The 26,567-nt window shown below is 44.3% G+C and overlaps 1 protein-coding gene across 1 annotated transcript in view; it reads right to left on the bottom strand.

Moving 5' to 3' along the window:
- Positions 1-2,493: 2,493 nt before the first annotated feature.
- The window catches only part of CCNJL (cyclin J like), a 60,525-nt gene continuing 36,451 nt past the window's right edge, over positions 2,494-26,567 (bottom strand). Inside the window, exons 4-6 of the mRNA XM_043989029.1 lie at positions 11,892-12,191; positions 8,612-8,771; positions 2,494-7,657 (exon numbers count right to left, since the gene is read on the bottom strand). Coding sequence (XP_043844964.1) covers positions 7,225-7,657; positions 8,612-8,771; positions 11,892-12,191 — 893 coding nt within the window. The 3' untranslated portion in view covers positions 2,494-7,224. The remainder of the gene's footprint in view (positions 7,658-8,611; positions 8,772-11,891; positions 12,192-26,567) is intronic.

The raw sequence follows: 26,567 nt of genomic DNA on the forward strand, positions 1-26,567 counted from the left end.
ATCAGGCCTGGAGTCAAGAGGACCTGAAAGCAAATCCAGCTTCAGACATTTACTAGCTGGATGGTCCTGGACAAGTCACTTCACCCTGTTTGCCTCAGTTTCCTCATCTGTAAAATGAGCCGAAGGAAATGGCATACCCCAAGAAAACTCCCAATGGGGCCACTAATGGCCTAAATAACACATAAAGGGACACTGAAAACCTAAGGAGCGGGGGAGGGAGGAGAGACAAGGAAGGGTGTGTTCCTAAGTTCTGATCCTGAGGGAAGGCTGGTGTGGGCCCTTCTAAATGGAGATTTCCAGAAGATTTCACCCATGGGAGAATTACCTACAGGTTCCAGGAACACTTTCTTGTCTCTCCCTGAGACTGCATGCTAGGCTGGATGTTTTAAGTCCTGGATGTATCCATTACTCTGATACTGTGGCCAAATCACTTTACCTCTCTATCCCTCAATTTTCTCATCTGTAAAACAGGGGATAATAATATTGCCTTATCTGTCTGCCTGGGAAGCAGTATGGTATGTAGAGAAGACTGGTGTTAAAGAAAAACCTGAGTTCAAATGCTGCTTCCAACACCTACTAGCTGGGTGACCAAGGATAAAAGTGCCCCAGTTTTGTTGTTTAGTCATTTTTTTCAGTTATGTCTGACTCTTTGTGATCCCATTTGGGGTTTTCTTGGCAAAGATACTGAAGGGGTTTGCCATTTCCTTCTCTAGCTCATTTGACAGATGAGGAAACTGAGGTAAACAAAGTGAAGTGACTTGTCCAGGGTCACACAGCTAATAAGTGTCTGAGACCAGATTTGAACTCAGAAAGATGAATCTTCCTGACTCCAAGCATTGCATTCTATCCACTTAGTTACAGAGTGCCATGGACAGCTCCCTAACTTCTAGTATTACATATTAACTCACTTGAACCTCACCATAACTCTGTGAAGATGAGTGCTATTATTATCCCGATTTTAGATAAGGAAACTGAGGCAGATAGGTCAAATGACTTGCCCAGGTCCATACAGCTAGCGTCCAAGGTAGAATTTGGTCTATTTCCACCATCTCTTGTCTTCAGATGGTAAACCATAGATGAGTTACCTTCTGCCTCTGAGGAATTTTCTATTCAGGTGTACAGATAATGTGACCATGCTTTATGTGCTTTGTAAATACAAGGGATGATAATGTTCTTTCGTGTTCAGCCTTGGCTCCAGACAGATTTCTAATGTTCTTTGCTACCTGGCCATTAGCCCCCTACCCTTCATCTTGATAAGTGCCACAATTATGGCTCATTTCCCCATGAATGGTCCTTCCCACCACCTCTCAAGTTCATCATTCTACCAAGACTTATTGCTAATTAAGTGAACTAGGTAGGCATTAAATTAAACCAGCAACATTGTTCTTCCCCCTCCAGATTGAATAATTACTTATAATGAGCTTGGATAATAAGTCTCTAAATAACAGAGAGTTAGCTGTAATTAGGTTGAAAAACTCAAATTCCCTTCTTTGGAACAAGGGCAAATATAAACTGCAGGGTGGAAATTTATCAACCTTTTCTCTCCATCCAACTTCTGTCCCCATCCCTCAGCCCCAATCCTACCCTTCTTTAGTAGATCTGGGAGGCTTCATCTACCTCCCAAAATGTACAAGGCTCAGAGAATCCTTTTATGAGGAATTCATGCATTTTAGTTATTTCATTTGATACTTGTTTTATCAACTGCAAAACCAATAACTGCTTATTTTGAAAGCTTATTGTATGAAAGAAATACAAGATAAAATTAAAAAGGATCTACCTTATTAATCATATCACTCCCAAGCTCAAGACCCTCCTGTGGCTCCCTATTGCCTATCACAACAAATTTAAAGTTTAGCAACTATCAACTGCGCCCCTAAATGTGAGTATCTCCCAGAACACAATCCTTTCTTCAGCCCAACTGATATTAGGTGTTGATACACCCTCCATTACCACCAGGTGGGGCTCCATTCCCTAGTCCAGACTGAAACCAGCCCTCTGCAGGGAAGGCATTTGTTTATTATATGTGTGTGTGTTATCAAGTGGGAAATTTTGCTTTGGGTAGTAGATGTATTTAAGCCAGTGTGCATAGTTATCTAAGTTAAAGGTTTCCAAATTTGTCCTGGTGACTCTTAGTACCCATGAAGAGGTGCTGTCCCTTTAGACGTGTTACAACCTCTCCTGGGTTCTATTTTCTCATTTTAAAATAAAGTTGGCCAAGTCTTAACTGATCTGTTTAGTACCACAATACTGTGTGATTTTACCATGAGGCAGTGTTGTAGGTGCATCAAGGTGAAAATGGCATTGAGGGGTGAGGGAGAGTGAGGAAACATCTCATATCCGCCTCCCCCCAACACACACACATACACACACCATTCTCCTACAACATATTTAAGCAATATTGTGATATAGGAACAAAAAAGAAAGATAAAAGGGGGCGGGGGGACTTCGAAAACATTTTATTAAGTTTTATAAGTACAAAAATTAGTTGGTCAGGAAGTCTGCCTGAAACATGAACAAAAAAATAAATTAAGGCATTAAAACAAATAAAACTGGCATTTAATGTAGTTTGCATAGTACTTTACATATATTATCTCACTTGAATCTACAATGGATAGGCACTGTGGGCATCTGTGCAGATGAAGAAACAGGCTGAGGTTAAGGGATCACACAGCTGAGTGTCAGTAGCACAATTTGACTGAAACTGAGTTCAATATTCCATTCCACGATGCTTCCAAAGTTCCCAAAGAAATGCTGCGTACAAACAGTAGCTTCAACAAGCTAACATTGTTAACGGGTGCCTATAATTAAGTGGGTGGTGGCATACACACTTGATGCTGCAGAAAGAGTTTTTAAGTGTGTGTGGGAAAGCTTCTTTTGCTAAATTGGATAAATTATTCTTTCTGGAAATCCCATTAACACTAGTGATTGGATTATCAGACTACATCCTATTTTCCTCAGTAACATCTTCAAACACCTTTCTTGGGTGTCTAGTTCCCTCTGGACTGTCAGAAGCCTCCCCAGAAAGATCAGTTAATCAACAAGCATTTATTCTGACTGAGGACTGACCTGCTCCAAGGGTCGATTCCCTATGGAGTTTGGGAGAATATGAACTCCTAGGTGACCCTGGCAGGAAGCCTGAGACAACAAGGGGGAAGCTGCTTGCTTTCTTTCTCTCTTTCTCTTTCTCTTTCTCTTTCTTTCTCTCTCTCTCTCTCTTTCTTTCTTTCTTTTTTGCAGGGCAATGGGGGTTAAGTGACTTGCCCAGGGTCACACAGCTAGTATGTGTCAAGTCTCTGAGGCCGGATTTAAACTCAGGTCCTCCTGAATCCAGGGCTGGTGCTTTATCTACTGTGCCACCTAGCTGCCTCATGGGAAGCTGCTTTCTTGATGGGGAAAGCAAGAGAGATTGTAGGATTTAGACCAGGAAAGAACTCATCTAGTGCAACCCCCTTACTTGAGAGGTGAAAACTGAGAACCAGAAAAATGAATGGCTAAGACATCACTCAACTCCATCTAGCCCATTGAACCTTCCTCAGTGGTTTGGGTGTCTGCATGTTTCCTTGCATTTGGCATAGGCTGAAGGTGTTGCTTCCCTAGGAGGGCAGACCCAGCCTTCTGGGTTCACCTGAGCTCATCGTGATGGGGGATGGGGGGAAAGAGCACAGGAGGCACGAGACTCCTTATATGACTTTGGACCTCGATTTTCCTCCAGGAGCTTACTTGATCATCTGTTAAAAATCACATCAATGTACTGGATCTCCAATAGGCCTAGACAGTCCCGTCCAGCCCCAGCGTTCTATGCTACAGTGATTATAAGCACCAGCAGGCTGAAGAGCCTACCTGGTTGATAAGTCTTAGCTAGGCCCTGAATGTGACACAGCATTATGGAAATGGGCTCATAAAAGTAAAGAATTGGCCTGCCTCCCCCCTTCCCCTCTACCCTTCCTGATTTACTGAATAGAAATGGATTTCCTAGGACTACACTTACCAGCAGTCAGATAAATAGCTTCCTGGGCACTGCCATGTTGCTAATGTGAGTTAGGGCTCCATCTGTGAAACAACCCCCTCCCCCCAACTCCCCCCTCAATGCCCTTTGCAAAAAATTGGCTTTCTCATCTCTGGTCTCAGGGTCTGTTTCCTCTGAGGTCTTTCTGCCTGAGTCTGAAGAGAATCGGCCTCCCAACAGCCAATTACATGAGCTTTCCATCCTTCCCCCAAGGATGGGCAGTGGAGTGGAGCTTTAGTGAATTCTTGGGAGTGGAAAGACCTGGCTTTCTCTCAATCTGAGAGTTGAGCACAGCTGTCCACAAACTGAACAGAGGCATTGGGGAGGCCATGTTGGCCATGATCACCGTCCTGGCTGCTATGAGCTATTCACAAAAAGAAAAAGGCAGGAAAGCTGCTCTTCTCCATGACTGAGTCTAACTGCACACCTAGCATGATCCAAAGCTAGCACTAGGGGACCTCATTCATTGGAACCAGTCAATTCAGGGTTTGTGATCGCTAGACCATTTAAGAGATTTAGGAAAACAGGGTCTGCTAGGTAAGTATCATAAACAAAGGCTGGGGATGGGTGGGTTACTTTGAGAAAATAAATTCATTATATCACTTAAAATTTTCTTAGCACCCAGTTCTCATTCCAACGATGTGCTAATTACAGATGTGTGCTTATTCACATCTTCACAGTCTCAGCTCAAATGACAATCTCTCCAGGGATTCTTCTCCCATCCTTTCAGCTAACAGCCCCTCTCTCCAAGTTCTCAGAGCATGTTGTGGTTTTTATACATTTTTCTGTTATTCCTTACACTTCCCAATAAGCTTCTTGGGGCTAGGACCACACTGCACTCACAGTCAGACCCTCATCCTTATAGTGCCTTGTACTAAGCCAACACTCAATGGATTGGCAGTAGGGGAAAGGAGGCCCGGAAAACTGGACTTGGAAGTCAGAAAGACCTGGCTTTAAATCTTACCTCAGACACCTTATTAGCTGTGCAACCCTGGGAAAATCACTTAACTTCTGGGCTTCAGTTCCACAACTGTAAGTTAGATTGGCCTTCCAAGGTCCTTTCTGCCTCTAATTTCATGATCCTGTGAATTGTGTGTTGAATGAAGTAAGTATAGAACCTCTCACTTCATACTGCCCCTGGTAAGCTCTTAGGGTAGATAGCAGTTAAAATAAGGGGATGAAAACCTTAACCTAAAGGCCTTTATTTCAAATACTACCAAAATTCTGTTTTAGACTGATGACTGGGGTCAGGCCCCACAGGGTGATATGATCAGATTCTGTGGGAGGGCATTGCCTCTTAAACCCGTAAGGAAAGAAGTCCAAGAAAAGACCGCACGGAGACAGGACAAGACAAATCAGCTTAGCTGTTTATTGGGGGAGCTTTCCTCCAGGGACCTCCAGTAGGGGAAGGGGGGAGGGAGAGGAAGAGTTTCACCAATTGGAAAAAAGGTGGGGCTGGTGGCTTCTGCCATCAGCCCGTAACCCCACACCTGGTGCCCTGAGAGGGTGGCCGATAAAATAGCTTAGTGAGCAGGCAAAAGCTCACAAACTATAAAAATGAACTAACACCATATTCCCCAAAGCTAAATGCTTGATGTTGCATCACTCTAAGGCTTTGTTTTACTTGCTATTTAGGTTTTCGTCTGCTCCGCCCACCTTCAACCTACCTTTTAATAAAAACCGCACCTTTTCCAGGCAAGGAAAGTAAGATCTTCAGATTAGATTGAGACCAACTTGGTGACCCATTAAGGTGCAGGGGGAGGTGGGGGAGTTCTTAAAGAAGCTGGAAACAAGATTTCACCTAAATATGTTGCTGGAGGAACAACATCCAACATCCCATTCTTTCCTTTCTCCACTTTTCTCTCACCACCCCCTCCCCAAACCCTAAGAACACACTGAGCTTGGGCCACACAAGTCAGAGTAAAAAACGTATTATTGCACATTGTTTATATTGTCTTCCTGAGAGCCCTCTCGCTGCACCCCAGCCCTCCCCAATACTGCCAGCAATCTGACCAGTCTGCCAAATGTCCTCACAGCACTCGTCCCCTCACACAAACGCACCTCTGCATTCTTACAAAGGCTCCGCCTCTTGCCTTCACACAAACAAAAACCTAGGCCAGGTTCTCATCCCACACAAGAGGCAGGAGGACAAACCAAAATGACTCTAAACTGTCCTCTACTCTTCAAAGATCTTATCTAGGGGCTGGTTATAGGGGGAAACTCCACTAGTGAACACAGTTTCAAATGAGTCTAGGGGCCATCTGGAACTATGAAAGGCTGAGAAAATGACCTTTGCTAATTATTCCTCTTCCTTCCGACAAAAAGAAAGTCTAGCTATCAGCTTTGAGTAAGCAGAATACAGGATAGTCCAACTTAGAACACTTGAAGCATTATGGGCAGTGCATCACTCACAGACAAAACTTTTTTTTTTCCTAAGGAACTTTCAAGTAACATTAAATCCCTGATATAATTTGTAAACAAGACATCTTACTGAGCGAAAAAGCTAAGTCACTTTAGGAGGCAGCAGCAATCTTAAAATACCTACAAGGCAGAGCGACATTTGAAGTTAAAAAAAAAAAAAGGTTAAAAAGGGACCCATTCACCCAATCCCAGAAGGCAGGTACTCAGATGTGTTTCTCTATTAAAACAATAACAATATCAAAACAGTGACAAATCTAAACAATTTTTAAAAACCCACCAAAAACAAACATACATTTGACTTCTAAGCCAAGGAAAAACTGAACCAACACACTTGGCATTTTCCAGAAGAACCAAAAAAATTCTCAGTGTCATTTTACAGTGGTTTAGCTGCCATTGATAAGAAATAAAGTCTCTTTTAATAATAAAAACAGGAAACATTCTTTGACTAGTAGTCTATCCAGGGTCGGGTAGTCTGGCCATGAACCAGGTCCTTCTGATTCCCTGGAGTCCCTGCATTGGAAGACAGATGCAAAGCCATCTCTATATAACCCGATTTTCAGAGGGAAGTGTTCTTGGTGAGGTATGTTATTGCATTTTTCCATTCTCACAGTTTTAAAAAGGGCAAAAGTCCCCGTAAGTCAGTGCTTCAACAAGGCCTTGGGGAGAAGAGGCCCTAAAAATAACCAAGCTCTACTGCTCCCATCCTAGCATGCCTCCCACAGCAGCCAAGTGCCTGTGCAACCATGCTGTCCCTCTCACTGGTTCCCTCTTCCTCCTTTGCTTTGCTTTGCTTTTCTTTATCTGTCAAAGCATCCAGCTGGGAATGAATGATGTCCGCTGAAGTAGCTACTGCCATAGGTCATGGAGATGCAGTGTCTCGGTTCAGCCCCAATCTGCCTGGGGAGGGGGCCTGGGATGGTGACAGCCTGAACGGCTGACGGCTGGAGGGCAGAATAAGGGTGGTACAGAGAGGGGCCGGTACTTCCCGAGAGCAAGCTCCCAGACTGGTGGGGCTGCAGCGTGTCACGATAGGCTGAGCACAAGTCTTGAACGGGGGCCTGGATATGGGACAGGGTAGCTGGTGGCTGAGGGAGGGGGTGGTGGAAGGCCGGCTGCTGGAACAGCACCTGGGTGGGGGCCTGATGGGTGCTTGGCACCAGCACCTGGGGTTGCAGGGCCAGAGGCTGGTTCTTCACTTTGTTAGCATCCTTGAAGTCATTTTCAAAAGCCCTGGAGGGGAAGAACCAAATGAGGGTTAGGCAAAAGTCTGGTGAGAAAAGTAATCACCAAGTATTTTAAAACTGATTATATGCCCTATAATAATAGCAATTTACATTTAACCATTTTTACATTATAAAGCACCTTCCTCATGATAGCTCTATGAGGCAGGAAGTGTAATAATCATTCCCATTTTACAGATGAGGGAAACGAGGCTCAGGTTTAAAAAAAAAGTTCCTCAGCTAGTAAAGTTCATAGACCCCGGTCTTCTGACTCCCAAGTCTAGTGCGTTCCTTTGACATGCTGCCTCTCGAGAAGACAGCTGGTCCTTTGCAGAAGCCTGAGAAGAGACCCTCTCCTCCACACAGCCCAGCCCAGCACTACCAGGAAGTGCTGCTCAGTGACTGGAAAGGCATGGGGGGCTGTGAATGGGGTGGGTGTCATGAACGCTGCCTTATTCCAGGGCTTTCTCTCAAGCCCACCACTGGTCCTATGGATTGAGTCTACCTTCAAAGCTAATTGACTTGGGGGGGAGGCGGGTTCTTTTTGAGGGTTTTGGCCTCTCACGCCTTTTAAGTAGCCCCAGTGATTTCTCTGACCATTTGGTGATCAATCACTCACCCACTTAGCGAGCATCCCAAGGCTCCTTGAAATGGTATCAAAGACTTAAGCACCAACCAATCTGTACATTTAACTTGCTGAAGATGCTGCATTAATTGACATTTCCACATTTAAGTATTTTGCGGATTTATTTTTTGCTACATTGCTTATTTTACACCCACACACGTGTACACACCCTCCCTTCTAAACTGTCCCTGTCTCAAAACACACACTCTAAAATCCAAAGATTCCTAAACAGCAGGATGGGATCATTCTAAGGGTGAGGAGCTCCCATATATGCTGATCTAGACACACCAAGTCACAGATCCCTAGGCCTGGAATCAAGGAAAATGGGGTAAGACTTACAGCAGCATGACTTTAATGCACGCACTGATTTGCTCCACAGAATAGTGTGATATTCTCTCCAGGTCTCTGGTCCAGGTGGGAGAGAGCTGCAGGCAAATCCTAGAGGCCCCAATGCAAGCTGCAGCTACCATAGATGGTGGGAAGCTGTGAAAAATATGATCTGAAAGAGAAGTTAAGATTAAGAGAATGATAAAAAATGCCTTCAGGAGAGTTCTAATCTCCCTTCATGTCAGGTGCCTACCTAATGACTGGACAATTCAGATCTTCCCTCAGCAGGCTCAGGCAAGCAATGGTACCTCATCTCTCCAAAGACCCAGTTCATGGCTCCAGGTGGAGCCCCACCCTTCTTTTCCCAGTTCCTTCTCAGTCCCCTGGTACCATAAGACTGGAGCAAACCAGCAAACTGTCTCACATCTGTTGCCTAGATTAATCATGAAACACTGAAAGCCTCAGAACTGCTTTCTTTCCCCACTTGTTTCTTCTTCTTCTTCTTCTTTTTTTTTTTTTTTGCAGGGCAATGGGGGTTAAGTGACTTGCCCAGGGTCACACAGCTAGTAAGTGTCAAGTGTCTGAGGCCGGATTTGAACTCAGGTACTTCTGAATCCAGGGCCGGTGCTTTATCCACTGCGCCACCTAGCTGCCCTCCACTTGTTTCTTCTTTTGGCTCTGGACAGTGGCCTAGGGCTTTAATGTTCTTTGAACTCCCTTTGCCCAGGCATTTGATTACAAACAGGCACCATTCCTGAGAAATGAAAGAACTTCATATGCTTAGAACAATTCCAAGCCCCGTCAGGCAGGTGGAGGTAGTTCGGTTTTACCTTTGGTTTAGAGGAATTGACGGCTTCAGATAAATAAGGCAGATCTTGGCCTTTGAGCTAGTAGCTGAACTGTTTCCCCTTTGTCTTAGACTTGTGGAGTGACAGAGCTCCAGTGTGTGTTTCTAATATCTAATATCTAATGTTTGTTTTCTAAACACAGATATCTCAGAATTCGTTTTCTGGGATTGAGTGGGTGGGGCCATCAAGGGAATTTTTTTTTTAATTCCAGGACTGCCCTGCTTATTTATTAGATGTTTGAGATGTTGCTACCTAGTCGGAATACTAGAAAAAATTATGAAAGTGTCCATACTAATTGGCCCAGAGATAGAATGAAAGGTCCCGCATATACCAAAATATTCACATCAGCACTTTTTGTATTAACAAAGAACTGGGAACAAAGTAGATGACCATCTCCTGAGGGAGAACTAAACAAATTAGGGTAGATAAATATAATGCACTCTTACTGTGCTGTAAGAAATGATGGATATAATGAATTCAGAGAAACATGGGAAGTCTTATATGAATCGATGAAGAATCACATTAGCAAAACCAGGAAAACAATATGGACAATGACCTCAACAAAACAAAAAGAAAAAACACAAACAACTGAAAACTATGTTATTATAATGACCAAACTTGGCCTTGGAGAAAGTGAGAAAATAAACCTCTCTTCCTTTCTTTGCAGAGGTAGAGGCAGTAGAACACTGCACGTATTGTCACGCTTGGTTGACATGTTGATTAATTGTTTTTTTCCTCTCTTACTTTTTCATTCTTTGTTATAAGGGATGGGTCCCTGGGAGGGCTGTACTTGAAAATGAAGCTGATATGAGAAGACTTATATAAACTGATACAAAATGAAGTGAGCAGAACCAGGAGAACATTGTACACAGTAACAGCAATATCGTAACGATGATCAACTGTGAAAGAGTTAGCTACTCTGATCAAGACAATGATCCACAACAATTACAAAGGACTTGTTAAAGAATAAATTCAGAAGGGGCAGCTAGGTGGATAGAGCACTGGCCCTGGAGTCAGGAGTACCTGAGTTCAAATCCGGCCTCAGACACTTAACACTTACTAGCTGTGTGACCCTGGGCAAGTCACTTAACCCCAAATGCCTCACTTAAAAAAAAAAAAGAATAAATTCAGGAGGGGCAGCTAGGTGGAGCAGTGGATAGAGCACTGGCCCTGGATTCAGGAGGATATGAGTTCAAATCCAGCCTCAGACACTTGACACTAGCTGGGTGACCCTGGGCAAGTCATTTAACCCAAATTGCCTCACCACTCCCCCCCCCCAAAAAAAAAGAATAAATTCAGGGACGGCTGGGTGGGGCAGTGGATAGAGCACCAGCCCTGGATTCAGGAGGACCTGATTTCAGATCCAGCCTCAAACACTTTACACTTACTAGCTGTGTGACCCTGGGCAAGTCACTAAATAAATAAGTAATAAAATAAAAGAATAAATTCAGAAAAGTATGATAAAAGTAGAAGATGGATACAGCTAAAAAGTTATATATTAAACATATATGGATTTATACATATATTTGCTTAGTTTCTAAGTGAAACTGAATCAATGTTTTATGCAATAATAAAATAATATTAACTATTAAAAAAACAATTATAGGGGGGTGGCTAGGTGACACAGTGGAGAAAGCACCAGCCCTGGATTCAGGAGGACCTGAGTTCAAATCCGGCCTCAGACACTTGATACTTACTAGCTGTGTGACCCTGGGCAAGTCACTTAACCCCCATTGCCCCGCAAAAAAAAAAAAAAAATTACAAAGGACTCATGAAAAATGCCTCCAGAGAGAACTCATGAGCAAAACCATCAAATTTTTTATAAAGATGCTGCTGTCTCCTGAAGTGATCTGCTAATTCTGTCAACTCTCTTGCATTTGATCTCTCCTTCAGGGCAGAATCAAAAGCCTAGGATTTAGATTTATTCCAACTTTCTCATTTTATATATGAAGATACCAAGACTCAGAGGTGAAGCCTTTTTTTGCTCAAAGTCATAGCTAGGATCATAGTGTTAAGAGCTGGAGGGGACTTTGGAGGGTACCCAGTCAACCCCTCTTCATCTGAGGTTCAAAGAGCCGCGGTAACTGGGAAATCTTTGACTCCCTACTTATAAGCTGACTCCATATTCTACAGCTCTTCATTTTGCCTTGCTGATCACTGGCTACTATCTCATGGGGCCTTCATTCACTTCTTCTTCTTCTTCTTTTTTTTAAGATAGGCAATTGGGATTAAGTGACTTGCCCAGGGTCACACAGCTAGTAAGTGTTAAGTGTCTGAGGCCGGATTTGAACCCAGGTCCTCCTGACTCCAGGGCCAGTGCTCTATCCACTGCACCACCTAGCTGCCCCGCCTTCATTCACTTCTACCCTGGGATGGAAGCCTTGTGCTAAACCCCCCCCCCCCCAGCATTCTCCCAGCCCTTAAGTGAGCTGTCATCTCCTTACCTTGTAATGAGACTTCCAGAAAGTAGTGGGCATATTTCTCTAAGAAACCTTTGGTTTTTGATAAGGAGATGATAGGCCAATTGTTGCAGAGGTCCTTCTCATTGAGAGAGAACAAGAGGTAGTAATCAACATAGTGGGCTGGGGTCGGCACGCAAAGGTTCCATCCAAAGGCCTCCAGGAGGAGCAGCTCTGTCTGTAGAAGTTCCTTCTTACTCAGTACCAGTTGGTGGTTGCACATGAGGCCCAGGCTGTTCATCTGTTCCAGTTTTGGCACTCGGTCCTCCTTCTCTTCGAATTTGCCTAGGGGAGGGAGTAAGGAGGTGGAAGGACAGGGATAGATAAGAAAGTGTCTGAAACTCTCCCAATAAGACAGACCGAAAACTCGCTATGCCAGAGAAGCCCCATGAAGTACCTGGTGAATTAGGCATGGCTTTGAAGTGGGTTCCTGCTATAGCAGGAAGGACAGGGTAAAAAGACAAGGAAGACCTACCTGGGATGTTTAGCTTGAGAATGCTAGCTAGCAAGGGTACTGCTGCAAGCTTCCAAAAAGTCCCTATTCCACTCCCTGCCTTCAACACATTTCCAGAAACCACAGTCTGCCCCAGGTAGCCAAGGTCACAAAAATGTGGGAACCACATGTTACTCTGTATGTATCCACAGACATACACATGTGTGCATGTGGGCACATTTTCCAAATCAGACCCACCCTGCTTGTGACTTCATAACTACAGAAAACTGAGAGTGATGAACCTTCTCAACCAATGCAGATCTGTACCTTCTTGGGAGTTGCCCAGGGCACTGACTTGCCCAAGGTCACACAGCCAGCACCTGGCAGAGGGGAACCTGGGTCCTGGTCTTTCTGATTCCAAGGCTAGCTCTCTACTAGGCCATGTTGCTTCTAGTATAAGTATTATCATCCTAGGCTTACTGATAAGGAGAATGAGGCAGTTTGTCCAGGGGCATCAACCAGTAAGGGTGCAAGTGCAAGACTTGAACCCAGGGATCTCCAACCTCCAAGTTCAGTTCTCTCTCTACTATAGGACTTGCTCTTAATCTCTGAGTATTAGAATTTATTCTTGTCCAAAAATTCTGCAGAGTGTGACTTCACACGTATAGTGAGTATCATACTGCTTGTCTTCTCAATGGGTGGATGAAGGGCTGGAGGGAGGGAAAGAATTTGGAACTCAAAATTTAAAAAGAAAAGAATGTTAAACATTAAAAAAATCTCTAAACCTCCTCTCTCCCCACAGTTATAATATTTGGTATCTATTGAGAAAATACATAACATAAAGCTAGTATGAATTCAGCAACAGCTTAAAGCAGCTTTTTTTTTTTCTAATTCTTAAGACGATCTCCCCAACATCTGAAAGAGAATACGGTAGCTAGAAAGGCAACTAGATGGTGTAGTAGACAGAGTGTCAGGCTTGGAGTCAGGAAGGCCTCAGTTAAAATCTGGCCCTCAAAAACTTATTAGCTATAGGACCCTGGGCAACCCAGTTTGCTTCAGTTCCCTCATCTGTCAAATGAGTTGGAAGAGGAAATGGCAAACCAAAAAACCCCAAGAAAACCCTAAATGGGGTCACAAAAGTTCAGCCATGACTGAAATGACTGAATAACAAAGTATCTAGGTGGTATAGTGGATGGAGCACTAGAGTTAGGAAAGACCCGAGTTCAAATCTGGCCATAGACACTTCTAAGCTGTGTGGCCCTGGGCAAGTCATTTAACCTGTCTGTCTCAGTTTCAACTTAAAACAGGGATAAAAACAGCACCTACCTCTGAGGAGTGTTGTGAGGATCAAATGAGGTATCTGTAAAGCATGTAGCATATTTCCTGGCACATACAAGGCACTATGTACATTTATTCCCTTTCTCATCATAACTAACACTTCTATATCACTTTAAGGTCTGCAAAATGTTTTACATATAACAACACTGTGAGGTGGGTACTTTATTATCTCCATTTTACAGATAAGGAAATGAAGGCACATAGAGATTAAGTGACTTGACAGGGCTACATAGCTAGTGTCTTCTGAGGCAGGAGATTCAAACTCAGGTCTTCCTAACTCCAAGTCCATCCCTCTAACTAGCTACTGCTTTGCCCCCTAGATAACTGGGGTTTTAGATAGTTTTGCTTATTTATTATACTGAGCCATGCTGTGTATTTTGGGGATGCCAAAGATTCTTCTCTCATCCGTTACATGATGTAGGCACTGGGCATCAGCAAGGCTGCTTGAGTTTTATCATGTGGGCCTTGGAGAAGTCATTTTTTAAGCCTTATTTATCTTCTCCATATTGTCTTACTGGGAGAATGTGTGGTTGTTGTTCAGTCATGTCTGACTCTTTGTGACCAATTTGGGGGTTTTCCTAGTGTAATGGAATGTATTAAATTTGATCAGTGACAATGCTATGCTAAGGTTTAGTAAAAAATCCAGCAATTCAAACAGTTAAAGAAGAAGAATCCAGCTTTCCAGACCAGAATCTAGCTTCCTCCTGATGACATCTTACCACTCCAAGAAGACAAGAGAACTGAGAAAAGACTTCCAAAGACAATTATTTTTTACTGTTTCATCAAGGAACACCTGTTCCTAGAAGAAACAAAGGGGGGAATGTGATGAAATAATGGGATTTAGCAGATACTCAAAGACCCACCTGGAGATTAATCAAGACTGATTGAATCAAATGAGAGTAATTGACTGCTGATTAAGCCTACTTCAAGTTAATTGGATTGTAATCACACCTGGCTATCCCTTAAGAAGGTATTGTTTTCAGAAACTAGACTTGAGAACTCAACTTGAGAACACCTTCAAAGACAATGGATTTGGATGACGCCAACCAATCACCTTGAAGCAGTGTGTAAGGACTGCCTCTGTTCCAGATCTATAAAAAAAGCTTCCACAAACAGCTTGCTTAGGAATGCTGATTAAAACAGGCTGGGGAAGGGGTTCCTGATTAAAACAGGCTCGTTGGAGAGTTCCTGATCAAAGCAGGCTTGTGGAGGAGGACTTCAGGAAGAACCCAACCAAGCTGGAACTCTAGGCTAGGTAGGACTTCTTTTTCATAACCTTCTGAACTCTTTGTAAATATCTGTATGTTCTAATAAATGTTTAATGCCCAAAGACTGGTACTGAAGTCTTTTAATTTTTGGCGACCACAATTAAGATTTTAAACATCACACTAGCAAAGATACTAGAGTGGTTTGCCATTTTTCTTCTCTAGCTCATTTGACACTTGAGGAAACTGAGGCAAACAGGGTTAAGTGACTTGCCCAAGGTCACACAGGTAGGAAGTATCTGAGGCCAAATTTGAACTCAGGTCTTCCTGATTCCATGTCTGGCATTCTAGCCACTGTTCACCTAGCTGCCCTTGAGATTGTGTGGCTCTTCTCTCAATTAATACCTCTGCAAATTAAAATCTTTATATTCACCATGTATTGTTCATCACTATCTCATCTCCCAATGACCTGAGCACACATTCTCAGTGTCCACTCATGACTCTTCAATCTCATTCCAAATGTCCAACATATTGTCAAATCCTGTCCTTCCTTTCTTCACATAGGCACCACTCCAGGTCTCCATCCCTTCCCACCTGGATTGCTGAAGGAGCCCCCATTGAGTCTTCCTACCTCAAGTCTTTCCCCTCCTTCAATTCATCCTCTATTCTGCTGTCAGAGTGAGTTTTCCAAAGGGCAGGTCTAACTATGCTGCCTGACTGCTCAATGGGCTCTCTAGTACCTCCAGGATCAAACAATACCTCTGTTCGGGCAGGTGAAGCTCTTTGGAACCAAGCCCCTTTCTACCTTTCCAGTTTCCATACGGATGGATCTACTTGTTTCTTCTTACATGATACTCAGTTATCTTCTCCCTACCTGGTTGTGTACACACTTTCTCTCCTACTGAATGTTCCTTAAGGGTACGATTGTGTTTCCCTCCCTTCTTTCTATGTATCCCTAGTATTTAGCACATGGTAAAATCTTTTTTTTTTTTTTTTTGGGTGAAGCAATTGGGGTTAAGTGACTTGCCCAGGGTCACACAGCTAGTAAGTGTTAAATGTCTGAGGCCGGATTTGAACTCAGATCCTCCCTCTTGAATCCAGGGCCAGTGCTCTATCCACTGAGCCACCTAGCTGCCCCCACATGGTAAAATCTTACTCATTGACTTAACCCACCTTCCCCCACAAAACTTTTTTTTTTTACTTTGTTTTTTGATTAACCTATATTTATTTTCTCTCCCTCTCACCTAATTTAAAAGCAAGGAAAAACCTTTGTAACAAATATGCCTAAAATTCCCACACTGTCCATATGCAAAAATGTGTCTCATTCTGCAACCTGAACTATCTGGAGGTGGGGATCATAGTTCATCCTGAGTCCTTGAAATCATGGTGAGTCACTGCATTGCTGGCTTCCTTCCGTTCTTTCACTCTAGGTGCTTATGATACTGGAGCGTGCCATCGGCCTCTCTGGAGGCTTATCTTCCCTCAGAGCTCAGCTCAGGTGCCATCAACATCAAGCCAACCGCCCTGAGCCTGCCAAGCATTAAGTTAGTGCTGCCTCCCTCCTCCAATTACCCTGAATTGACTTATCTATGAACACTCGGTCTTCCCCCAATCAAGTAGACACTCTTTGAGAGCAGGGACTGCTTTGTTTTTGTCTTTGCATCACCAGTGTCTAGGAAACACAGCCAGGTGTTATAAATAGGAGTGCTGGGTGATGGGGTCCAATCTAATCCATCCAAATCCAATTTTATAAGCACTTAGGATAATAATGATAATAATAATAGCAACTAAACCCAGTGGCACAGTGCATAGAGCACTGGGCCTGGAATCAGGAAGACTCATCTTCCTGACTTCAAATCTGGCCTTGGACACTTACTAGCTGTGTGACCCTAGGCAAGTAATTGAACCCTGTTTGCCTCAGTTTCCTCATCTGTCAAAGGAGCAGGAGAAGGAAATGGCAAAGAACTCCAGGATCTCAGCTAGGGAAACCCCAAATGGGGTCATGAAGGGTTGGACACAACTGAAAAGGACTGAACAACAACAAACCCCATGTGCTAAGCGCTTCACAGTTATCATCATCGTCATGGCTAACATTTACATAGAGTTTACTATGTGCTAGGTACTATGCGAAGTGCTTTACTATCACAACCTCATTGGATCCTCATGACAGCCTAGGGAAGAAGGTGCTATTATTAGCTCCATTTTGCAAATGAGGAAACTAAGGCAAATGAGTTAAGTGACTTGCCCAGGATGACCCAGCTAGTAAGTATCTGAGGCTAAATTTGAACTCAGGTCTTCCGACTCCAGTAGCAGTGCTCCATGTACTGTGTATTCTCCTGGAGTGGGATATTAATAGATAAGTCTATGTAGGGAGAGGTCTCCAATCACTAAGAGGAATCAAAGAAAGGATTCCCTTTAGAAGATGGCACCTTGGGAACTGAGCCCTGTAGGGGTGGGTGGTGAGGAGGGAGTGCGGTGAGGAGGGAGTGCATTCCTGGCACAAGAAATAGCCTGTTCAAAGGCCCTGAGGAAAGAGAAAGAAGGACAGGAGGTCAGGGAATACCCACTGGAGCTCTTAGGCAGGGAAGTCCAGGAAAGGGAATGATGCACAATAAAGCTCAGGGGCTGTGTGGTCAAGATCCAGCCACCCACCTCCTCAGGGCTCCAGACAGCTCTCCCTAGACAGTGCCTCTCTAGCAGCTTGGTAAAACCTATGGAACCCTTCTCAGAATAGCTGTTGCTTATGTTCATAGTCAAAGGAAACACGAAATTTTAATTGGAAGTTAGAAAAAAAGATGCAATTTTTTTCTCCCCCATTTCCCACTTCCTGAAATCTACCCAAGGTCTCAAAGTTAAGAATCAATCTCAATCAATCAATCAATCTCTCTCTCTCTCTCAGAGCCACAAATCTAGTTGGGGACTTGCAGCAATGACTGATAAGGGCCGGACTTTGCCTTCTCCTGATGAAATCACAGGTCCAGAGGCCAAACCAACCTGTGGATCTTTCCCCAATGCAAAACCCCACCAAACAAGCCAGCACATAACACCTAGAAGGCACTTAATAAGTATCTGTCACCTTAAATTCAAGGTATCGTTATTGTATGGAGATAACTCTGGGTTCTTAAAGGCTTTTTCTACCAAGCTAGCAAGTCCTAACAGGTGGGAAGGCTTCAGAAGTTCAGGCCCAGTGACAGACTTGGTAGACAGAATATCAGTGAAGCGGTGATTTTTTTTTTTTCATTCACAGAAAATCCTGAAAGCTACTAAGGTGCAGGACCTGTGCCCACAGGTGCAAAATCAGAAATCGAGGAAGCCTGCACAATATACCAATGTCCACATCTTAGACACAACACATCATGGGAGTCCCAATGCCCTCATGGTATCAAATAAGATTAGAAAATGAATAGGGGGTGAAAGTTCTAATGGCCTTTTCTCTCTCCCCTGCTTGTCGTTGTTCAGTCAGGTATGACTTTTCATGACCTTGTGGACCATACCATCCTTGGGATTTTCTTGGCAAAAATACTGGAGTGGTTTGCCATTTCCTTCTCTTGTGGATTGTGGCAAACAGGATTAAGTGACTTGCCCAGGGCCAACAGCTAGTAAGTGTCTAAGGCTAAATTTGAACACAGGTCTTCCTGATTCCAGGCCCAGTGTTCTATCCACTGAGCCATCAAGCTGTCCTCTTCCTGGCTTTCCCCACAGCAATCAATCTGGGATCAAAGTTCCCATTGCTAACAATCAATAGACAGTTATCTCTCTTCTTCTCTTACCCTCATCTTCAGGTCTCTACTAACAAATTTAAAGCTGACCCTGTAGGTGAAAATTTTAAGGAAGACTTCCCTGTGCCTTATGCTCCTTGTTAATCATTGGCCAATTCTTCATTTCCTTCTCCTGGATGTGAGAGAGAACTACAATACAAACTAATTTATATTCCCAAGTAGAAACACAAATTACACTTCGTCAATAAGCCCTGGAAGAAAAAGCAGCTACTGGCCTCTAATAAAAGTTTCAACCTATTCAGCAATTTCCCATGTACCTAGCTAGCCTTTGTGTTTTCTCTCAAGCTGGGTAATCACGAAGCCTTGTACTTTTCCAGTACTTTTTTTTTTTTTTGGTAAGGCAATTGGGGTTAAGTGACTTGCTCAGGGTCACACAGCTAGTAAGTGTCAAGTGTCTGAGGCTGGATTTGAACTCAGGTCCTCCTGAATCCAGGGCCAGTGCTCTATCCACTGTGCCACCTAGCTGCCCCCTTTTCCAGTACTTTTAAGGTTGGCATAGTACCTGCTTCAGAAATGCCTTGTGATGGATAATACAAATAGAATTGTCTACATTTTACAGATGAGCAAACTGAGGCTTTGCTAGGTGAGTCTCAGAAGCAGGATTTGAACCCTGAGGTCTTGGACTCAAGTCAAGCACTCCAGGTACCAAAGCATGTTACGAGTAGGACAGAAAGATAATTGGGCAGTCTGTGTTCTAGCCCTGCCCAGATTCAGTACCATTGACCAGTACTAGCTCCCAGACCCCTCCATCCCCCCAAAAAAGGTAGTCTAACTACACCTAACTCAATCACAATAGGGAACAATGTCCATTTCCAGATTTCCTTAGCTTACCTTCCTCCACAACAAATACCAAACTATTCTTCCCTCAAATCTGAGAGGAAGGAAGACTGGTACCTAGGTTTTTGCTCTTGGCGAGGGGAGTATCTAGTCTAGTTGCCAGGGAATGTCTCGACATATAATTGCGTTACAAGGGCCTCAAGGTAGGAAGGAAGAAGGGCCCCTGTGTCTCAAGGAACACAGAGATGTAACATCTGAGCAGGAGGCTGCTAAGCTAGCCCTGTCCCAGGTGGGGGCCAGACCCATGCCTGTTGGCTATAAAGGTAGCAGCTGGGGTCCTGCTGTCCCTCTCTGTTCCCAGCTGTTGTCTAGAAGCTCACCCCTTGCCAACCCAGAGCGCAGACGATCTTGGAATGAAATTAAGATCCAAGGGTCAGGGTATTACTCTGAGAGGCAGTCTGGAGGACCATGAAAATTAGGCCAGAGGTCTCCCCCAAACAGTTTTAAGCTTTTCCTTGTCTCCCTCTGTTCCTCCCCCCAATTCTGTTCTGGGGAGGTTGACTTGAAACATCAAACAATGCACTTCCCTTTAAAGGCTGCAGTCTGAGTGAGCGCTATAATTAGTTGCTTGGCTTCTGCACGTTCACAGACATCCCCCTCCCCTCTCCCCCTTCTCTTCCCCCCAGTCACAATCATGAATCAGGGTGAGCTGCCCATTGTCCAGGCTGTGCAAGTCTGACTCAGCTGTCTCCGCCTTATCTCCAATGTGCCCAGACACCAGATGCAAGAAAAATTCTTTGGGGGAGTCACCTCCAAAGGGGTCTCGGGAGGGTCATGTGCATTCTAAAACACCAAAGAAAACCATCTCTTCACCCCAGCCACACTCCTTTCTCTTCCCTTAAATGTGTATTTTGAGGGAGGAGGGGGAGAGGGAAATTTCCAACTCCACAACTCTCTTCCATCCCCTAGTTCTCTGGTCCAGGACAGAGTTATTGCAGGTGCTGACCTCGGTATTTTACAAACATACACAGTGAGTGATCCATCAGGCAGAATTCCAGAGGCCAGCCAACTATGTCGGGGGTAATGACAGTAACAAAGACATTTCTTGGATCCAGGATTTGTGTTTGGAATTGTGCTTCAAAAGAGGAAGTGCTGGTTTGGTTACCTTTGGGGGGGAGTTGGTGGAGCAGGGAGCTCTTGGAGACTTGCAAAGGTAGGCGGGTGTCACTGCCAACTTTCCTGGCTTCTCAGCGGGGGGAAAAAGCCCAGGAATTGTATCCTAAGCCCTGATCCTTCTAGCCAGTGAAGCCGTTAGCCATCCACAGACTAGATCTGGAGCGACCTTTGCACCCAGCTCCTGAGAATGACAAATGACACTCTACTGGGGCCCTAGACGCACAGTTCCTTTTGGGGCAGTTTCAGCAAGTAAATGCTCCCTTTTTAGGCATACGATTGTCCTTCTCCAATCATAGTGGCTCAAACACACACCTTTCTTACACTACTTCCCCTTTCTGTGTATTCTACAGGGACACGCCTCACAGGCTATCTCCCAATTCAGCTCTCCCTCCTCACCTCAGACACCTGGGGATTCCCTGGCTTCTTTCAAGACTCTGCTCAGATGCCATCTGTAAGAGGCCTTTCCAGCCACCACCACCCCCCCCTCCAGGTAACAGCACCTCACCTCAGAGATAATCTTTTATGCACCTGTCTACAGCTATCCCTATCTCTCTTCTGTCAGTCTCTGTCTGTTTCTCCCTTAGTTGTTCGCATAGTTATCTTCCCAATTAGAAGAAGCTAGTGGTGCAGAAGATAGAACAATAGGCCTGAAGTCAGGAAGCCTTAAGTTCAAGTCCAACCTCAGACCATTGCTGGTGATGTGGTCTTGAGCAAGTCATTTAACCTCTTTCTGCCTTAGTTTCTTCAACTGTAAAATGGGAATGATAATAACATCTGCCCCCTAGGGCTGCTGTGAGGATCAAGTGGGGTAATCTTTGTATTAGCCAGTGCTTGGCACACAGTGGGTACTTATTAAGTGCTTTTCCTCCCAAATGGGAGCTCCTTGAGGGTAGGGCATCATGTTTTTGGCCTTTCTTTGTACCTTAGCACTTAACATTGTGTCTGACACATGCTGAGTACTTATTAAATGGTTGTAGGGAGAAGTCAGCTACAGCTTGGTATGGGATCAATAATCAGGATACCCAGGTCCTAGTCCTACCTTTATCAATAATCAGCTTTGTGAACTTGGGCAAGTCATTTCACACTGCCCCCAAAGTCTCATGCCTCAGTTTCCCTAATCTATAAAATGAGTGGGTCAGGTTAGAAGCTCTGAAGGTTCCTTCTAACAGGACCCACAGATTTGGCACTAGAAAAGACCTCAGAGGCCATATTGTTCAATCCTCTCATTTTACAGAGGAGGAAATTGAGGCCCAGAGAAGTGATATGATTTTCCTAAGGTCACACACTATAGTAATGATACTTTAAAACCAAAAAAGGGAGATGGGAAGAGAGGAAAGGAGTGAGGAAGGGAAAGGGAGAAAGGGAGAGAGGGAGAGAGGGAGGGAGAGAGAGAGAGAGGGAGAGAGAGAGGGAGAGAGAGAGAGAGAGAGAGAGAGAGAGAGAGAGAGAGAGAGAGAGAGAGAGAAAGAGAATATGAATATTTCCCAAGGGAAGTCCTCCTCCTATACACTGAAGGGGGCCTGCTTTTCTGACGCTAATTGCAGTTTCCCCACGCTCTGCAATTGAGGCCAGTGGCCTGAAAGGGCAGGCAAGGATAGCAAGTCTTTAGCCAGGCAGAATCGAGACTGCAGACTGGAGACAACCTATTTCCTGAGGTCAGGAACCAGAAAACAGAATGAGGACCCAGACCCACAGAGGTTGTGCTTGGACAACACAGTCACTATTCCAGCATGCAGGGCATCACAAACACACTCTCCTTGTAGTGCGCTCTACTGATCTTGGCTTGGGATGATTAAAGCCTACTCATAAAAAAATTAATTAAAAAAAAAAAAGAATCCTCCTAACTGAAGGCTAACATGTTAGCAGATAACCTGGGTTGGAGTCCCTGGCTGAGTGACCCATATACATGGTGTGAATGAACAAGTCATTACCCTCAAAGCCTCGATTTCCTCATCTGTAAAACAGACATACTGCTTCCTCCCTGATGGAATTACCAAGATCTCATAGGCAGGGCAGCTTGTTGGCTACAAGAAGAGGCGGGGTGGAGAATAAAAAGCGCAGACTGGAGGTTTCCTCTCTTTTGTCTACAGAACAACTCAGTGGGAGGCAAAGAGGAAAAGGTGCTAATGCCCTCCGGTGGCAGGGCCAGCTTCCTCAGGTCTTTGTGGCTTCCTCATTTCCAGGGGCTCAGGTCACAGGGAGGTTAGGGGGAATCTACTCTAACTGAGCCACCAACATAAGTCACTCTGGAGGGATTAGGCTGGCCGATGCATTTTTACAAAGAACCGTTCCTTGGCCTTGGCATGATGTCTACCTGGGACTCTGCCAGCAGAATGCTGGTTTCTTTTCTTTCTTTTTTTCTTAAAGCTAAAACAAAACAAAAACAAATCTCAGGAAGCAGATTGCTTTTATCCCACCGCCCCCCAAAGTTTTGATTTTTTTTACAGCATTATCACTCTTCAGAGTCTCTCCTGCCTATCACCCCATTAGAACTTAATCTGCTAACAACCATTTTCATTTTTCCATGCAAAGCGGATTTGATCCACCTAAGCTAGCTGGCTGCTGCCGGTCGCCAACAGGACGAACAGCTGATTCCCAATTTTTTGTCAAAGATCTCTACCTGACAAGGATGTGGGGTGAGTATTAATTCCACATTGGAGACTGTCTTTCTATGTCTCACTGGCCTAGAGGTTTCCCTAATAGCTACTTCAGGGGTGGAGGAACTGCTTGCTACATATACCTACCTGCCCTTGGCTTCTCAGACTCTCTCTCCCTACGTGTTCTGGCATCTCATACCACGCTCCCCACAAAGCGACCCAGATGGTCTCACTGTTTCAAACCGCCTGTGATGCTCTCCTCAAATGACCAAAGTACAGAGAGACTGAAGGTCACATTATTTGGCTGGGAGTGGGAACTGCCAGAGATCAGCCCCAGTCCTGTCTGGAGGAGGGAGATGAATCTTTTCTCAAGGTTAGGGTTTTAGTTTGAAAGGGCAAAAAAGACCAAATGCCACCACCAAGCAGGTTCCACAGGACTATTTCCAAACAGAACATGATGTGATGCTTCATAGAGAGCCCAGTGGAAAGCCAGAGAAATTCTACTGCCTTCTCGCCTCTTCCTACTCCATAGTGGAAGAGAATTGTCGCCCTCCCTCCCAGCTAAGCCAGCCACCACTGAAACAGCCCAGAGGGCAGGCAGCATGGTGGCCCCTTCCAAAACTGGGTTATGATTTAACACTCATCATACAGGCAGAGACCAAGCTGTCCCCTAAGCATCAAAGCTTTTGCTCCAGGCCAGCATAGGATCAAATATAAAACGAGGGCACTGGACTAGGTAGCCTAAGGGTCCTTTTGGCTCCAAATCTGGTTTCCCCAAGGAAAGCAGGAGAGTCCTTGGGACCTTGCCTTACTCTGACCCTAAGTTTCTGATCCCTCTGCGCCCTGATTCCTTAGCCCCTTTGCTAACTGAGACAGAAGTTTGTTCTGATCTCAGCAGCTTGTTTAGATTAAAACACATAAAGGGCTGGTTGTTTCCTTCCCAGTCAGCATTGAAGATTCCTTTGATATAGGCCAAGGGGAGTAGGCTCAACTAAACCCCCACAGGACTGGTCTAGGATTAGGTGTGTTTTGAAATACTAGGTTAGAAAGTCACCATGGGCACCTAGATGGCACAGTGGATAAAGCACTGGCCTTGAATATAGGAGGACCTAAGTTCACATCTGGCCTCAGACAGTTGACATTTACTAGCTGTGTGACACTGGGCACACTTCATTGCCCTGAAAAAAAAAAAGTCACCATATGGTGTTAGTAGTTTATCCTCCATATCATCTGGAGGGTAAGGGCTTTCACTGGGAGCCCCGTAGGTAGATTTATATGGCTTCTGCGGCAATGATATTATGAAATAGCATGTTCAGCTTGGAATCAGCAAATTCAGGTTTCCAAACCCTCTTTCTGATACATATAAGAGCCAGGCGATCCTGAGTCAGTTGCCTAACCCTCTGTGTGCCTCAGGTGACTCCCCAGGATGGACCTTCTAGGTCACAGGCAGGTTGGCTGAGGGATTCCCCTCCTGCAGGTATAGAATGGGGAAAGTCAGAGAGTCAAAAGCCACAAAAACCCCATAAAGTGAAAAGCATCTGAATCGTCCCACGTCCCAGAGGCAGAGACAGAGGCAGCTTTGAAGTGGCCACAGTGTGCAGATAACGTCACAGGAAATAGAAGATAAAAAATCAGTAAGTCCCTGTTTGCAAGGACATAACCTCCATTCTTGGATCAGCTTTGTTACTACTTGTGAGTGAATGCCTATTAGCATCAAATGTGCTAGAGCGGGTTATCCTGCCCAATGTCATAAGTCTGAAATTTTAATATTCTTTCTGGTCTCTTTAATAAATATGATGAAAACTAGGGTCTGGTGTTGAAAGCCCTACTGTTACACTATTAAGAGCTATAAAAAATGTTCTTGTTTTTTGAACAAATGATTCTCAAACCCTGTCCCAAACACAGTGCCTGGCACATATCAGGCATTTAATAAATGCCTGCCTCCCTTCTTCCCCCCTTCCTTCCTGTCTTCCATATTCTACCAGCTTTATTCATCATAGAAAACAATTAAAAACAGCCCATGTATCCAATGACTGGAAACTGGTTATAATGCACAGTAAAGAAAAGAGGATGGAATATACCCACTAACTTCAACTCTGTTGGCAATAAACAACCACAATATAACCTGACAAATACATAGGAGAAAGATCTGAAAGGGATGCATTTTTCTTTTTTGTACAATTTAACATTTGAAAAATTGTAAATAACGTGGAGTTTTAAAACATGATTTTTGGGGTAGCTAGATGGTACAGTGCATAGATTACTGAACCTGGAATCAGGAAGACCTGAGTTCAAACCCACCTTAGACACTCAGTAGCTGTGTGACCCTAGGCAAGTCACTTAACCCTGTTTGCCTCAGTTTCCTCATCTGTAAAATGAGCTGGAGAAGGAAAATGCAAACCACTCCAGTATCTTTGCCAAGAAAATCCCTAAAAAGGGGGTGCAAAGAATCAGATACAACTAAAAACAATTGAACAACAAACAACAAACGAAAATTTCAGTTGATTTGTGACTAGGCTTAAAATTGAAAAACAAAATTCCCTACATCTCTGGGTCTGAAGCCATGACCCCTTACAAATTGATGCTTGTCACTGTCATTTTCTACATAAATCAAAGGCATTTTCAATACAATATAAAAAGAAATGCCCCTGGAGAGAGGACCTAGGGCAGCCTTCATCAGCCTCCAACAATCACAACCACAGAAACAACTGACATCTCTCCCATAGTTCACCATTATCCCTTCAAGAAAAGCTACTATAATCTGATGAAAACAACCCATTAGTTCATTCTTATCCATCAGAAAGGGATTAAATTTGCTTTCAAGTCCCTGAGGTCTCAAGCAATCCAGGTGAGGAGCGGGGAGGGAGGAGGGGGAGAGGGAGGTTTATTGGGGGAAGAGAGGCTGCTCCTGGAGACTTCAGAGTCACTGACGAACCAGAGTCAGACAGGCCGTAACTTTTATTGGAATCTCTGTCCCAGAAAATCTTCGATTTAAGGAGCCATTAACACTGTTATTCTGTCTGAGAGCTCACCCTCCCCTCCAAGTACTCCCCTCCCCACAGCCCTTCAAGTCAAAACAAGGTGACATGTGAACCCAAATTATCCACAGACACAATGGAAAAGCAGAAACTTCCACAGGACTAAAGCCAGGGATATGGGGGGGCAGCATTTATCTTAGTAGCTTCTTGCAAAAGACTATCTAGCTCCCCAAAGTTTCTCAAATGAAATCAGTTGCATTTAAGAGGCAGGTTTTTTGCCAATCAAAACTTGAGAAAGGGGTGGGGTCAGCTAGGTGGCGCAGTGAATAAAGCACCAGCCCTGGATTCAGGAGGACCTGGGTTCAAATCCAGCCTCAG

Source organism: Dromiciops gliroides, chromosome 2 (genome assembly GCF_019393635.1).
Source record: "Dromiciops gliroides isolate mDroGli1 chromosome 2, mDroGli1.pri, whole genome shotgun sequence".
NCBI lineage: Eukaryota > Metazoa > Chordata > Mammalia > Microbiotheria > Microbiotheriidae > Dromiciops > Dromiciops gliroides.